This window comes from Bufo gargarizans, chromosome 2 (genome assembly GCF_014858855.1).
Source record: "Bufo gargarizans isolate SCDJY-AF-19 chromosome 2, ASM1485885v1, whole genome shotgun sequence".
Taxonomy (NCBI): domain Eukaryota; kingdom Metazoa; phylum Chordata; class Amphibia; order Anura; family Bufonidae; genus Bufo; species Bufo gargarizans.
The window spans coordinates 267,167,752-267,185,432 of record NC_058081.1 but is presented as its reverse complement, the minus strand read 5'-3'; the positions used below and the strand labels follow the sequence as shown (position 1 = coordinate 267,185,432).

The following is a 17,681-nucleotide window of genomic DNA, read 5'->3' as shown; positions in this document are numbered from 1 at the left end:
CACTTCATGCTTCCATCTGCTGAAAAGCTTTATGGAGATGAAGATGTCATTTTTCAGCACGACCTGGCACCTGCTCACAGTGCCAAAACCACTGGTAAATGGTTTACTGACCATGGTATTACTGTGCTCAATTGGCCTGCCAACTCTCCTGACCTGAACCCCATAGAGAATCTGTGGGATATTGGGAAGAGAAAGTTGAGAGACGCAAGACCCAACACTCTGGATGAGCTTAAGGCCGCTATCGAAGCCTCCTGGGCCTCCATAACACCTCAGCAGTGCCACAGGCTGATTGCCTCCATGCCACGCCGTATTGAAGCAGTCATTTCTGCAAAAGGATCCCCGACCAAGTATTGAGTGCATAACTGAACATAATTATTTGAAGGTTGACTTTTTTTTGTATTAAAAACACTTTTCTTTTATTGGTCGGATGAAATATGCTAATTTTGGGTTTTCATGAGCTGTATGCCAAAATCATCAATATTAAAACAATAAAAGGCTTGAACTACTTCAGTTGTGTGTAATGAATCTAAAATATATGAAAGTCTAATGTTTATCAGTACATTACAGAAAATAATGAACTTTATCACAATATGCTAATTTTTTTAGAAGGGCGTAGTCAGTACGATCAGCTAAACATAGCCTCACACGGCCAGGAATTAGCTGGACTAGCCACACCTGAGCAAATATCCTATAGGGCGACTTGCAACAAACATACTAGTGTCCATTCATAGTGTGAACTGTGTCCTAACACCGGCTTGCAATTGATTAGCAACTACTTGCTAGCAAGTCAGGCCTCTTGTCCAGACCTATAATTGTACAGAGGATTTATTTATACTCCTTCTCTGCACAATTTTTGGGTCTGGTTGCTTGATGGTCACAGACTGTGACATATAGGCTTTTTGCCCTCCCTTTTAACTGACTTTAATAAAGTTTTTTTTCTTTTTTTCTTTTAAACGTTCATCAGGATGTGATTCTATTAGCTGACATTAGCACATCGCTAAGGTCAGCTAGCTTACTAGGGTTAAATGTGGTGACAGAAACCCTTTAAAAGGGGTTTCGTCTCATCAACATTTCTGGGATGCCTTGCATACACAGTCCTCTCTAGTACATACCACAGCATTTCAAGAAGGTTAATGTCAATACTCTGACTTGGCCATTCCAAAACACAAATCATCTTCAGCCACCATTGTTTAGTCTATTTCCTTGTTTGATTTGTCTCATTGTCTGGTTACCCAATGTCTCCTCAGCTTGAGGTCATGGACTCTTGCCCTCACATTCTCTTGTAAAGGGTTTTGATACATCTTTAGAATTTATATATTTCCTTAACCGCCTCCGGACCGCCTAACGCAGGATTGCTTAGGTTGCAGGTCGATTCATTCCTCCTGGACGCATCCGTGCGTCATCTCGTGATACGCGAGATAACGCGCATAGCCGACCCGCGCATGAGCATTGGGCAAAAGTTAGTCACCAGCCTATGATCATCGCTGGCAGGCTGGTGATTTTCAAAAAAACTAATCAAAAGCCTCTTAACACATTACATTTATACATATAATGTGTTAAATGGCTTCTGTGCTCCTCTGCTGGTCCTTTTCGTCGGTTGGTCCCAGCAGAGGAGCAGGCATCACAGTGAGTAGCACCAAACAGCACACTTAGCCCCAGATCACCCCCCATCACCCCAATTAACCCTTTGATCACCCCTGTCAATCACTAGTGAAAGGGAAAAAAGTGATCAGTGTAAACTGTCACTTTTTTTCCACCAGTATGAGGCCTCATGCACATGACAGTATTTTTTCACGGTCCGCAAAACGGGGTTCCATTGGTCCGTGACCGTTTTTTCGTCCGTGGGTCTTTCTTGATTTTTGGAGGATCCACGGACATGAAAGTGAAAAAAAAAAAAAAAGTCAAGTTTGCATTGAAAATGATAGGGAAAACGGACACGGATCACGGACACGGATGACAATCTTGTGTGCATCCATGATTTTTCACGGACCCATTGACTTGACTGGGTCCGTGAACCGTTGACCGTGAAAAAAATAGGACAGGAAACATATTTTTTTCACGGCCAGGAAACACAGATCACAGATGCGGCTGCCAAACGGTGCATTTTCTGATTTTTCCACGGACCTATTGAAAGTCAATGGAGCCGCGAAAAAAACAAACGGAAAACGGAACCACGGACGCACACAACGGTCGTGTGCATGAGGCCTGACTGTTAAGTTTAGGATAGTTTAGGCCCCTTTGTTAGGCAGTTAGCGTCGGTTAGCGCCCAGCCCACCGCAGTCACTGATTAGCGTATCGGTAATCAGCATTGGTACTTTTATAGTATCTGTAAGTGATCAGAACTGATCAAAGTCAGATCTATAATAGCATTAGTGTCACCTTAGCTCGCCCTCCACCCAAAACGCAGTGTTTGCCTGATCGGTCGCCCACACGTGCGTTCACCCACGCCCGCCCCACAATCACTTTACAAGCGCTGCGGCAAAAAAAAAAAAAATCAGTTTTGATGTTTTTTAGCAATCGCAGCGGCTCCTAAATTTTGTTGACCAAATGGCAAGTAAGGGGTATTCTTCTGAAGAGGCCTACAGGCTTCTGACCCAGTCGGACGAGGAATGGGAACCCTCATCTGACGAATCCAGCGGGTCAGAATACGAACCTGTAGAAAGCAGTGTCAGTCTGACCCAAAGTTTGGACGATGAGGTTGAGGTCCCCGATACCACCAGGCGTACCCGGCCCCGTGTTGCTAGACCACAGGTTGCGCAGGGTCCGCTTCAAGGGCAGCAGAGTGGGGCTGGCGCTGTCGGATTACGTGGTGAGGCATACACCAGCAGCGCAGCCCTTCCTGGACCTAGTACCAGCACTGCCGTAGAACATGGTGAAGTGGCGAGCACCAGAAGGGCAGATGAAGCTGGTACGGTGGCACGTGCAATAGTTACCCCGTCACAGCCACCGCACAGACAGGCCCATAGAGCCCCTAAGGTGCTGGCAAACCCTGATTGGCAGCCCCCAACTTCAGCCGCACCAGTAGTTCTCCCTTTCACCGCCCAGTCTGGAGTTCGGGTTGAGACAGCTCAGATCGGATCGGCACTGGGGTTTTTTGAGCTGTTCTTGACTGCGGAGCTCTTGGACTTAGTTGTGGCAGAAACAAATCGGTATGCCACTCAATTTATAGCCGCCAACCCGGGAAGCTTTTATGCCCAGTCTTTCCGGTGGAAACCCGTCCAAGTTTCCGAATTTAAAACTTTTCTGGGCCTTCTCCTCAACATGGGCCTGACAAAAAAGCATGAATTGCGGTCATATTGGTCCACGAACCCAATTCATCACATGCCCATGTTCTCTGCTGCTATGTCCAGGACACGATTTGAGACCATCCTGCATTTCCTGCACTTTAGTGACAACAGCAACTCTCGTCCCAGAGGCCACCCAGCTTTTGACCGGCTCCACAAAATTTGGCCCCTCATAGACCACTTTAACACCAAATTTGCAGATTTGTATACCCCTGAGCAAAACATCTGCATAGACGAGTCCCTTATACATTTTACCCGGCGCCTTGGCTTCAAACAATACATCCCATGCAAGCGTGCCCGGTATGGGGTCAAATTGTATAAGCTCTGTGAAAGGGCCACAGGCTATACTCACAAATTTTGTGTCTATGAGGGTAAAGATCAGACCCTGGAGCCGGTCGGTTGCCCTGACTACCTGGGGAGCAGTGGGAAGACAGTCTGGGACTTGTTGTCACCCTTATTTGGCAAGGGGTACCATCTTTATGTGGACAATTTCTACACAAGTGTGCCCCTCTTTGTTTTTAGAACAGATTGGCTGCTGTGGCACCGCGCGACCTAGTCGCCGGGGCTTCCCCCAACGGCTCGTTACCACCCGTCTTGCAAGGGGGGAGAGGGCTGCCTTGTGTAACGAAGAACTGCTCGCGGTGAAATGGAGGGACAAACGTGACATTTACATGCTCTCCTTCATTCATGCTGAGACGACAATACAAATTGAACGAGCAACCAGTGTCATTGAAAAGCCCCTCTCGGTCCACGACTATAATTTGCTCATGGGAGGGGTGGACTTCAATGACCAGATGTTGGCTCCTTATTTAGTGTCCCGCCGCACCAGACGCTGGTATAAGAAGGTGTCTGTATATATAATTCAATTGGCTATGTACCATAGTTTTGTTCTCTATAGTAAGGCTGGGAGAACAGGATCCTTCCTCAAATTCAGGAAGAGATCATCGAGAACCTCCTGTATCCAGGAGGTTCCGTGGCCCCATCCACCAGTGTAGTGAGCTGTCTACACGAGCGACATTTCCCCGATGTCGTTGCTGGTACCTCAACCCAAGCGCCACCCCGAAATAGATGTTGTGTGGGGGATCTGTGGACGACACTATTATGGGGGATCTGTGGACGACACTATTATGGGGGATCTGTGGACGACACTATTATGGGGGATCTGTGGACGACACTATTATGGGGGATCTGTGGACGACACTATTATGGAGAGCGGGATCTGTGGATGGCGCAGTTATGGAGAGGGGGATCTGTGGGTGGCGTAGTTATGGAGAGGGGGATCTGTGGGTGGCGCAGTTATGGAGAGGGGGATCTGTGGGTGGCGCTGTCATGGAGAGGGGGATCTGTGGGTGGAGCTGTTATGGAGAGGGGGATATGTGCACTGTTATGGGCATAACAGTGCACAGATCCCTTTCCTCATAACAGTGCACAGATCCCCCTTCCCATAGCAGTGCCATACACAGACCCCCCTCCTCCCCATAGCAGTGCTATACACAGACCCCCCTCCCCATAGCAGTGCCATAGACAGATCCTCCCCCCTCCCCATAACAGCCCCGGCCCCGATGCTTATAAGTCGGACTAATCACGTCTGCATCTTTATTTTACCTTTTTACAATGACGCTCCTGTAACAGCCAGGCAGAGCGGACGGCGGCGTAACGTCACTCACTCACGTGACGCACCTGCTCCGCCCACCTCATGAATGAAGGAGGCGGAGCAGGCGTGTCACGTGAGTGAGTGACGTTACGCCGCCGTCCGCTCTGCCTGGCTGTTACAGGAGCGTCATTGTAAAAAGGTAAAATAAAGATGCAGCGACCGCCCGCATAGCAACGAATCGGCGATTATTCGATAACTGGATTTGTTGTCGACGAATCCAGTTATCGAATATAATCGATTAATCGTTGCAGCCCTACGTGACACCCACTATTTCTGTCCTGACTGCCCTGACCACCTTGCCCTATGCTTAGGGGAGTGTTTCCGGAAGTACCACACACAGGTACACTATTAGCATAGGGATTGCGTCACACAGGACAGGCACACAGGGCTCTAACCCTGGGTTCACACCTGAGCGTTGCGCAAACGCGCGTTTTACGCGCGTTTTTTGTAATAGTAAACGCGCGTTTGAGTCATTGACTGCAGTGTCCTATGGCCACAAACGCGCGTCAAAACGCCCAGGTGTGAACCATTCCCATAGGGAAGCATTGGATTTCATGTCTTGAGCGTTTTACAGCGCGTTTGAACGCGCTGTAAAACGCTCAGGTGTGAACCCAGGGTTAGGGCCCTTTCACACAGAGCTGCTGCAAACCTCTCCTTTAACCTGGGACAAAGTGCATAATGTACTTCGCCACATCTGTGGGCGATTTGAGCATTGCACATTGTCCCATGGGGAAGGAGAGGTTTGTCCTATAAAAAGGTAAAAAAAGCAAAAAACAAAAAAATAAAAAAAATAAATCACCGGTAAGCAAAAAAGTTAATGTTCTGTTCCAAAAGGTTCAATAAAGTTTATAAAAGTTAATGTTCTGTTCAAATATTATATAAAGTTAATGTTAATAAATTTATTGCGTTGCGGCCTGTTTTTTTTTTTTTTACCTTCCAGGTGGACCAACCGATGAACCAACTGCAGCACTGATGTGCATTCTGACAGAAGCATTGCGCTGCTGTCAGATTACACAAAAGTCGGTGTATGCGGTGCTGCAAGACGAGATTTCTCCTCTGCAGTAAAAAAGATACATTTGCCGAGGCTTATGAGCTGAGGGGCGGTGTTCATATGCTTTGGCAAACACTTTGTATATAAAAAAATAAAATAAAATCCCGGCAATGATTTATTCATCTAAGTCGATTGATGTGAATGGAGAAATCGGGTTTGCCAGGGCATACGAGCTGAGTGGGTTTGGATGTTGGGCAGAGTTCCTATGTCCTGGCAGACGCCCTCTTTTTTTTGGGCAGAGATTTTTTCATCCACATTGATCGATGCGGATGAAGAAATCTGCGCCGTTCATTTTTTCTTTCAGCCCAGAGGCTGAACGGAAAATAAAATAAAAATCTCATTACCCATATGCCCAATATAAGGAGAATAGCAGAAACTCCTAATGTTGGCCATACATGTAATGATTGCGGAGACCCTCAAAATGCCAGGGCAGTACAAACACCCCACAAATTACCCCATTTTGGAGAGAAGACACCGCAAGGCATTCTTCGCTGAGGGGCATATTGAGTCCATGAAAGACTGAACTTTTTGTCCCAAGTTAGCGGAACAGTTGACTTTTAGAGATATTTAGAGAGATATTTCCAGCATGGGTATATGTAAAAAGACACCCCAAAACACATTGCCCTACTTCTTCTGAGTACGGCGATACCACATGTGTGACACTTTTTTTGCAGCCTAGGTGGGCAAAGGGGCCCAAATTCTAAAGAGCACCTTTAGGATTTCACAGGGCATTTTTTACACATTGGGATTTCAAACTACTTCTCACGCATTAGGGCCCCTAAAATGCCAGGGCAGCATAAATACCCCACAAATGACCCCCTTTTGGAAAGAAGACACCCCAAGGTATTTCGTGATGGGCATAGTGAGTTCATGGAAGTTTTTATTTTTTGTCACAAGTTAGTGGAATATGAGACTTTGTAAGAAAAAAATATATATAAAAAAAAATAAAAAATCATCATTTTCCGCTAACTTGTGACAAAAAATAAAAACTTCTATGAACTCACTATGCCCATCAGCGAATACCTTAGGGTGTCTACTTTCCGAAATGGGGTCATATGTGGCATGTTTCTACTGTCTGGGCATTGTAGAACCTCAGGAAACATGACAGAGTCAGAGCTGCTTTAAAATGCGTAAATTCAAATTTTTTGTACCATAGTTTGTAACTTTTGCGCAAACCAATAAATATACACATTGCATTTTTTTTTTATCAAACACATGTAGAACAATAAATTTAGAGAAAAATTTATATAGAAATGTAGTTTTATTTGAAAAAATTTACAACTGAAAGTGAAAAAAATAAAAATAAAATAAAAATAGGTACATTTTGATTAATGACAAAAAAAGTAAAAATGTCAGCAGCAATGAAATACCACTAAATGAAAGCTCTATTAGTGAGAAGAAAAGGAGGTAAAATTAATTTGGGTGGTAAGTTGTATGACCGAGCATAAAATAGTGTAGTGCAGAATTGTAAAAAGTGGTCTGGTCATTAACCCTTTCACGACCGCAATCTGTATATATACGTGATAGCTGCACATACCCCGTGCAGCTACCACGTATATAAACGTTCTGGCAGCTCTTTAATCCAAGCGCTGCAAAGCGCTTGGATTAAAGCTTCTGCCCCTGCCCTGTATGCTGTCACGGACAGCATACAGTGCAGTAATGCCGGCAAGGGACCAATCGGAGTGGCCCCTTGCCGGCAATCGATCCGATTGGTTAGTCTGTGCAGACTAACCAATCGGATCGCGGCAGTGAAAAAATGCCGGTTTCAGGCTCTGATCTGCGCTCTGCAGATCAGAGCCTGAAAGCCGATAGTGTTCCTCATGCCCCCCGATCCTCCAAGCCTTTGGTGCCCCTCTGTGGTCCCCCCCTACCCCGATCTGTGCCTCGCTGATCTGTTCCCAGCCGGCGCTCATGTGCTTCCTCCTGCCCTGATTGGCATGCGGTCCGCCCCCTCCCCGCCCCCTGCATTAATTTTCTGGCCGCCCCTCCTGCCCCAGCCTCCCTCAATATTGTCCCTACCCCCCGATTCCCCATTCTGTGTGTGTGATGGCGGCGGCTCCATTCCTGAGCCGCCGCCATCAGCAGAGTGTCAGCTCTATGCTGACACTCTCCTGTAACCCGATAGATGCTGCGGTTGCGGCATCCATCGGGTTAACAGAGGGAGGGGGCTCCCTCTCTCCACCATCGGGGCTGCAGCGCTGTGATCGCAGCGCCCGATGGTTGCCATGGCAACCGGACGCTTTGCAAAAGCGTCCGGTTGCCATGGCAAAGGTGTCCAGTGCTGCCACCTACAGGCAGTCTGGAAGTATTATACTTTTCAATGCAAGAGCATTGCAAAGTATAGTACAACTATCAGCCCCACTGGATCTTCAAGATCCAAGAGGGAACTGATAAAACAAAAAGTGAAAATAATAAAAGTAAAAATAAATCAATAAATAAATTAAAATGTAAATAAAAAAAAAGACTGCCTTTTCCTATAAAAAAATGAAAAAATAAAATAAAATACACATATTAGGTGTCACCGCGTCCGTAACGACCGTCTCTATAAATATATCACGTGATGGACCCCGTCCGATAAACACCATAAAAATAAAATAAAAAAAACAGTGCCAAAAAAGCTATTTTTGTCACCTTACATCACAAAAAGTGCAACAGCAAGCGATCAAAAAGGCTTATGACCCCCAAAATAGTACCAATCAAACCGTCACTTCGTCCCGCAAAAAATGATACCCTATTTAAGACAATCGCCCAAAAAATAAAAAAGCTATGGCTCTCAGACTATAGAGACACTAAAACATCATTTTTTTGGTTTCAGAAATACTATTATTGTGTAAAACTTAAATAAATAAGAAAAAGTATACATATTAGGTATTGCCACGTCCGTAACGATCTTCTCTATAAAACAATCACATGACCTAACTCCTCAGATGAACTCTGTAAAAATAAATAAATGAAAACTGTTCCAAAACAGCCAATTTTTGGGTCACCTTGCCCTATAAAGTGTAATAATGAATGATCAAAAAATCCTATGTACCCAAAAATGGTACCAATAAAAACCTCAACACTTTCTGCAAAAAACGAGCCCCTGCACAAGACGATCGGCAGAAAAATAAAAAACATATGGCGTTCAGAAAACCAATCCAGCACAATCTGCCTACCAAAAACCGTATGGCATTCCTTTCCTTCTTCGCCCTGCCGTGTGCCCGTACAGCAGTTTACGACCACATGTGGGGTGTTTCTGTAAACCGCGGAATCAGGGTAATAAATATTGAGTTTTGTTTGGCTGTTAACTCTCAATGTGTTAAAGAAAAAAAATATATAAAATGGAAAATCTGCCAAAAAAGTGAAATTTTTAAATTTCATCTCCATTTTCCCTTAATTCTTGTGGAACGCCTAAAGGGTTAACAAAGTTTGTAAAATCAGTTTTGAGTAACTTGAGGGGTGTAGTTTCTACAATGGGGTCATTTATGGGGGTTTCCACTATGTAAGCCCCACAAAGTGACTTCAGACCTGAACTAGTCCTTAAAAAGTGGGTTTTGGAAATTTTCTTAAAAATTGTAAGAATTGCTTCTAAACTTCTAAGTCTTCTAACGCCCTAAAAAAATAAAATGACATTTCCAAAATGATGCCAACATAAAGTAGACATATGGGGAATGTTAAGTAATAAATATTTTATTAGGTATCACTTTCTGTTTTAGACGCAGAGAAATTGAAATTTGGAAAATTGTGAATTTTTCCTAATTTTTGGTAAATTTGGGATTTTTTCATAAATAAAGGTGAAATATATTGACTCAAATATATGACTATCATGAAGTACAATGTGTCACGAGAAAACAATCTCAGAATGGCGTGGATAAGTAAAAGTGTTCCAAAGCTATTACCACATAAAGTGACGCATGTCAGATTTGAAAATTTTAACCTGGACACTGGGGCATCAATGACCCTTGGTCATGAAAGGGTTAAAGGGAATCTGTCACCTGCTTTTACCATTTTAAGCGGTCACCATTGCTATGTTGACTAAAGTACCTTATTTCCAGCAGTCTTCTTTTTACTTTATTTCGTTTTGTAGTTTTGATATAAAAGCGATTTTTATGTTATGCTAATTAGGGTCCAAGGTGCCCAGAGGGGCATTTTTTTTTCACTCTCCGGTGCCCAGTGACGCCCCCCTGCAGTGCCCAAGAACGCCTCCTGATCAAATAACCTCCCACAGCCCGGCAAACGGTTCCGCCTCCTCCCCACGTTATAGTCCACCTTATAGAAATGCCCCGTCCTTCTTCCTGTCTGCGGCCAGAAAACTCGTGCAGGTGCAGTACCGCCTGCGGCCTGCGCGATCATCAACGTCATGAGGGCAACAGCGCTCAGGTCACATCACTGGGCTCGGCGCATGCCCAGTGAGACTTTTGAGGCTGTTGCCCTCAGAAGGTTGATGATCGCGCAGGAACGGATGCGGACCCATTTCTGGACGTGTGAATGGAGACTAAAGCCTCATGTACACGACCGCGCCTGTATAGCGCTCCACAAAAAAAAAAAAAAAAAACAGATCCATAAAATACATACCTTCTGTGCGTTTCAATAGAAAATACTATTCTCATCCACAACATGGACAAGATTAGGATACGTTCTATCATTTGAAGAATGGTCACACGGATCTGCAAAATCTGGTCATGTTGTCTCGGGGGCTGTAGTATGACGCACATCCGAGAAATGCATGGCTAAAGCGCAGCAGTCTAATGGGTACAGGTGAAATGTATGCAGTCTGCAGCTTGTACTCGACCGCAACATGGCTCCATCACAGCACGCCAGACTACAGAGCCAGATCAAAGGCAAAAAATAGGGGGTGGGGGACTGATATGCTTATAAAGGCCTCATGCACACGACCGTGGTGCGTTTTGCAGTCCGCAAATCGCGTATCCGCAAAACACGGATGGCGTCCGTGCACGTTCCGCAATTTGCGGAATGGCACAGACAGCCTTCAATATAAATGTCTATTCTTGTCCGCAAAGCGCAGACAAGAATAGCACACGTTATATTTTTTGCAGCCCCATTGAAGTGACTCGGTCCGTATCCGAGCCGCCAAAACGGCCGTGTGCATGAGGCCAAAGTTACACAGGAATCACATTATGTAGCAAATTGTGCAAAAAAAAAAAAAGTTGATTATTGCTAAAGATTGGAAAAGTGGGCATGGTCTAAAACTTTTTGGATACATCCTAACTGCACCATTGGCCCCGTGTGGTTAAGCCAGCAAAATTTTACCAGAAATGTGTGTGGCGAGCCATGGTGCCGGGCCATTCCCTAAGGCCCCTTTCAGAAGAGCGGATTGTGTCAGGATTCTTCAGGAGAAAACGGATGGTTTTGCAGCAAGTTTGATCAGTTTTGTCTGAGATTGCGTCCAGTGTGTGCATTTTTTTCTGCGCGGATGCAATAATTTTTATTTATTTTTTTACACACACACACAGAAAAACCTTAAGAATAACAATCTACATCTCCTAGCAACCATCAGTAAAAAATACATCGCATCCGGAGGCCTTCCGTTTTTCACAGAAGCCACATTCACTTCCGCATGAAAAAAAAAATTAAAAAAAATTCTGAATGGAGAGATTATGCGTGAAAAACGCTCATTAACACAGACCCATTGAAATTAATGGGTCAGGATTCAGTGCGGGTGCTATGCGTTCACTTTACACATCGCACCCGGACGGAAAACTTGCTCGCGTCACCAGTCCGGACATTATCATATAACTAGCGGGTTGTGTAGGGCATAGTGAAGTCATGTTACAGCGCTTAAAGGGTTTCTACCACTTAGGCGTCACATATTTGGCTGTCAGACACTAGCGATCCGCTAGTGTCTGCTCTGCCCAACCATCCTAATATAATTGCTTTTGGGACGGTGGTTTGGCTAAAAAAACTACTTTTATTAATATGCTAATGAGCCTCTAGGTGCTATGGGGGCGTCATTAGCACCTAGAGGCTCCGTCTACCTTCCGAAACTGCCGCCGCCGAGCGCGTCCCTCCAGCCCGCCCATCTCCTCCTGAATGCGATCCTCGTATGTATTCTGCGCATGCGCAGTGAATGTCTGACCGCTTCCTTGCTCAGACATCTCCACTGCGCCTGCGCGATGACGCCATAGTGCTCCGAGGAACAGGCGCAGTGGAGATGTCTGAGCAGGGGAGCTGTCAGACATTTACTGCGCATGCGCAGAATACATACGAGGATCGCATTCAGGAGGAGATGGGCGGGCTGGAGGGACGCGCTGGGGGCGGCAGTTTCTGAAGGTAGACGGAGCCTCTAGGTGCTAATGACGCCCCCATAGCACCAAGAGGCTCATTAGCATATTAATAAAAGTAGTTTTTTTAGCCAAACCACCGTCCCAAAAGCAATTATATTAGGATGGTTGGCCAGAGCAGACACTAGCGGATCGCTAGTGTCTGACAGCCAAATATGTGACGCCTAAGTGGTAGAAACCCTTTAATATGTTTTCTATGCGCCACTCCGTTCCCCCCGCTGTGCCCCCTGTTCTGGTATGTAAACCGAAACCATCGGTACAGGGAGGAGGAGACGGCCGGGAAAATTGTACATTTTGGCACAAATCTACGCCCGCTATAGCAGGCAATTTCATTTTCTAATTTCTGGGCAGTTCCAAAGTGAACAATTTTTATTAAGAAGTGCACGCTTTTTAATAAATGTAGGAATTTCAGATGAAGACTGGTGTATGAACGATAAATCCCCTCTTTTTCACACGACCGGATGGCTTTTTCAGCACTTTGTGGTCCGTTTTTCACAGATCTGTTGTTCAGTTTTTTGTTTCCGTTTGGCATATACAGTAAACAGTAATTACATAGAAAAAAATTGGGCTGCGCATAAAATTTTCAATAGATCGTTCCGCAAAAACGGAACGGATACGGAAGACATACTGATGGTTATTTTTTTTTTTTTTTGCGGACCCATTGACTTGAATGGAGCCACGGAACATGATTTGCGAGCAATAATAGGACATGTTCTATCGTTCAACGGAACAGAAAAACGAAATGAATGGTTCCGTATATGGACCCTATATGGAACGCAAAAAACGGCCCATAAACAGAAAAAAAAAAAAACGGTCGTGTGAAAGACCCCTTAGCCGACAGCTGGCCTCCTCAGTGCCTGGTCATTAGCCATTGCGACAATCTGCTGAATTCTCACTCGGGCTACCTCACGATGCGGATTACATACAGAAAATCTACATGAAACCCATATAAAAATATGTAAGAAATGCACATAAATCCACACTATTTATTGCGCATTTTTATGCAGTTTTTGGTGCAGATTTTCTGTTTAAACAATTCCATCGAAGTCTATGGGGTAAACCACTCTACGCAAATTGTGGAATCGCAGAAATAACCATCATGCTGCGGCTTTAAGAATCCACACGGCAGGTCAATTTCTGCCTCTACAGAATACGTAACGTGGCGAATCTCATTATGCGGGTACCGTAACACAATCCGCAAGGCCGTCTATGCCAGTGACCAGTGTGAACACCGCCATACATGAAACACCCAATATTGGGTCACATATTTGGGTGAAGACACTAGCGTGAAATGCATCTGCGTATTTTACTTCACCCTGCGCCAATTTCATTACATAGGGGTCAGGAGAAGAGGTGGCATGGTACTGGTGAATCAGAATGCGTTATTCTCAAGGGCATAAATGGGTGACAGCTCAATGTGGCAACAAGTACCATCTACCCAAACAGAACTGCGGTGCCACAAACCCCCTCCAGCTTCACTGGTATACACCGCTGCCAGCACATGCACCCACCCACAAGTGCCCCACATGGCAATAGCTCACATGTCATGGGATGGCATGAGAAGGTGTGTGGCATACTGTTGATGCTGTGCCCTTCAGCCATAGTCCTATAGCTATACACAGCTGCTCCTCCATCCCCAGCACATGCCAGCTGCCCTCCACCAGACGGGGCTCACCTTCTGCTGCCTCCTGGTCATGTCCGTGGGCTGCTTGGCATTGAACGGGTAAGCAATGCACCTCATAACGAAGACATAGAGCTGCAAGCGGCTCCTGCGCTCCCTCTCCTCCCTCTGCGCCCGCTCCTGCTCTTCTCTGCCCTCACTGCTGATGGACGGGCTGGGGCTGGCAGGTCTGGCCAGGGTGGAGCGGGCAGCAGCGTCTCTGGCATCTCGGGGGGCAGCATGCACAGTCCGGTGAGGAGCAGAGACCACCAGCACGTCTCTCCTCTCCTCCTCCAGCAACTCGTCCGACTCTTCCTCGCTGGAAGACGGATCCAACATCCTGCAGCCGGTGCCGACAGCTCCTCCGCGCTCACTACTTCCCCTTTCGCTTTCAGGTGCCCGCGCTGTCCCCGGAGCGCACACCTTTCCGGACACGTTGAGTTCCAGAAGACTGTTTCCACAGGGATGGGGGCGTGGCCGCGGCTCGGGCTCCCGCCTCGTGTGGGGGGCAGCGCGGCTTCTCCTCACAAGTTTAGTGAGGGAGCTGCGGGTGCACTTGTTGCGCGGCTGTGAGAGGCTATGCTGGAGGAGGAGGCTGAGCCCACACACTGCACACAGCAGCCCTATGGCTGGAACCTCACCTTCTGCCTGTGTATAAACGGGAGGACATGTCTCCTAACGTCCAGTCAGCTCAAGCATCTGGGCAAATGTCTCATAAGGTGCCGTCAGTGCAAGCATCTGGGCAAATGTCTCATAAGGTCCCATCAGCGCAAGCATCTGGGCAAATGTCTCATAAGGTCCCGTCAGTGCAAGCATCTGGGCAAATGTCTCATAAGGTCCCATCAGCGCAAGCATCTGGGCAAATGTCTCATAAGGTCCCGTCAGCGCAAGCATCTGGGCAAATGTCTCATAAGGTCCCATCAGCGCAAGCATCTGGGCAAATGTCTCATAAGGTCCCATCAGCACAAGCATCTGGGCAAATGTCTCATAAGGTCCCTGGATGGTTCTTCCTCATCCAGGGTGTCGCTGGTGTGATGTCCACTGATGCAGAACTAGGTCCTGTGGTGATAGAGAAAAAGAATGAGCACATAAGGAAGGGTTGGTAACTGCAGCCGGGGGCGCTGTGCTGGCCTGTAAGACATAGCCGTTGCAATGTACAGTATAACAGGGTAATCTAGGGCATTTCCCCTTAGTGCTACCACAGTACTAATGCCTACATTCTGCCCCCTCACAGTACTAATGCCTACATTCTGCCCCCTCACAGTACTAATGCCTACATTCTGCCCCCTCACAGTACTAATGCCTACATTCTGCCCCCTCACAGTACTAATGCCTACATTCTGCCCCCTCACAGTACTAATGCCTACATTCTGCCCCCTCACAGTACTAATGCCTACATTCTGCCCCCTCACAGTACTAATGTTCACATTATGCTCCCTCATCGTAGTAATTAGAGATGAGCGAGTTTCCGCTTATGAAATTCATTTGCGATTTGTTTACTGGTAAAAGCAGAATTGCATTATGGATTCCGTTACCACGGACCATAACGCAATTCTATGATGGAATGCCTTTAGAGGCATTCCGTTATTTATTCCGTCATAATAGAAGTCTATGGGCTGCAAAATGGATCCGTCCCGTTTTTTTTATGCAGGAGAGGACTTCCCTGCATAACGGAAACGAGATGGATCTGTCTCCATCATAGAATTGCGTTATGGTCCGTGGTAACGGAATCCATAATACAATTATGCTTTTACCACCAAACGAAGCGTGAACGAATTTCAAAATATGAAATTTGCTCATCTCTAGTAGTAATATCTACATTGTACACAGTCAGTACCCCGACACAGTAGTTATGTCCACATTCACAGTAGTTATACCCACCTTGTGGCCTCTTTACAGTAGTTATACCCACCTTGTGGCCCCTTTGCAGTAGTTATGCCCACCTTTGTGCCCCTTCACAGTAGTTATGCCCACCTTGTGGCCCTATCACAGTAGTTATACCCACCTTGTGGCCTCTTTACAGTAGTTATGCCCAGCTTGTGGCCCCTTTACAGTGGTTATGCCCACCTTTGTGCCCCTTCACAGTAGTTATGCCCACCTTGTGGCCCTATCACAGTAGTTATGCCCACCTTGTGGCCCTATCACAGTAGTTATACCCACCTTGTGGCCTCTTTACAGTAGTTATGCCCACCTTTTGGCCCATTTACAGTAGTTATGCCTACCTTGTGGTGCCTTCACAGTAGTTATGTGCACCTTCGTGCCCCTTCACAGTAGTCATGTGCACCTTGGTGCCCCTTTACAGTAATTATGCCCACCTCTTCACAAAAGTTACTCCAACTTTGTGTCCCTTTGCAGTAGTTATGCACACCTTTGTGCCCTCTCACAGCCGTTATGCCCACCTTGTTACACCTTCACAGTAGTTATACCCACCTTGGTTCCCCTTCCCAGTAGGTATGTCCACCTTTGAGCCCCTTCCCAGTAGTTATGCCCACCTTGTGGCCCCTTCACAGTAGTTGTGCCCATCTTTGTGCTCCTTCACAGTAGTTATGCCTACTATTGTGCTCCATTTTCAGTAGTAATACCTTTATGTCCCCTTACTGTAGTTATGTCCTCTTTGTGCTCCCCTTTGGCCCCTGGTGCCCTCTCCAGCTCCTTGGGAAAAAATAAATAAAAAATACCCGTTGCACATCCATCCTGCGCTCCCTGCAGCAGCACGACCAACACACATTGCCAGAGCGCCAGAGACTAGCGGAACAGTGAAGGAGGGAGTGGACGGCTTCCTGCTTCACCATGGAAATAAACCCCGAAATGACCAACGGACGCTCCCCTCCCCGCGCCCAGGGCACTGCCCGGGCTGCTCCCACTCGCTACAGCCTTGATGGCGGGCTCTGTCCACTGTGTAGTTTCCTGTGACGGCATTCTGTAGCTCAGCTCACAGTCACTTGAATGCAAACTCAGTTACAGTGCCCCAGTACAGCCACCACACAGAGAACTGAGTTCTGGTTCCGTCTATTCAATCGATTTGGCTGCTCCAAACAGCTAATCAGTGGATGCCAACGAATCTGATATTGATGACCTATCCTCAGGAGACGCCGTCAATACCTAAGTACCTGAAAGTTACATTTGCTGCACCATCATTACAAGAATTGGATAAAATACATGCAAATTAGCTCTACTTCCTAAAAAGAAAAGAAAAGTGTACCTCTAGCACCACCTGTTGGATGGCGGCTATGCTCTAAGTCAATTAGCAGCTTTTTAAACAGACATCATTTAGAATTACAGCCAAGTGTTAGCCGTCCTTATACATTTGCAGGTAATATGTTCCAGAATGTTCTTTCACATGTTCACTCTCTAGAAATGTTCAGAGACCTCTGCACTCACGAAACATCTACACTGAAAGTGTGAGGATCAAGCAATGAAGCTATGTTCGCATGACAATGCGTGTGCTGACAAACCAGTGGCAGGCCAGAAGCCAGTATGTCTCTGAGAACAGGCGTACACCCCAAACACACATACCCTTTCCATTCAATTCAGTAGGGAATGCGTTGTCAAAACACTTCACAGAAGTGACGTCACTTCTGAAGCATTTTTTAAAATACGGGTAGATGCGTAAAAATATCTACCCATATTCACTAGTATGCATATTTCCATGGAAAAAAATGAGACACTATTGGTAGCGTCTGGAATATTATGCCGGGTAAAACGCCTGTTTTAAGTGGCAGAATACGCTGCTTTTTATGCAGGTTAG

General features: G+C 46.2%; 1 protein-coding gene across 5 annotated transcripts in view; it reads right to left on the bottom strand.

Annotated features, from left to right (window-relative positions):
* CADPS2 (calcium dependent secretion activator 2) overlaps positions 1-14,374 on the bottom strand; it is a 605,828-nt gene extending 591,454 nt beyond the window's left edge. For all 5 annotated transcript variants that reach the window (XM_044280279.1, XM_044280275.1, XM_044280277.1 and 2 more), the window contains exon 1: positions 13,949-14,374. In XM_044280279.1, coding sequence (XP_044136214.1) covers positions 13,949-14,272 — 324 coding nt within the window. In that variant the 5' untranslated portion in view covers positions 14,273-14,374. The remainder of the gene's footprint in view (positions 1-13,948) is intronic.
* Positions 14,375-17,681: the final 3,307 nt, after the last annotated feature.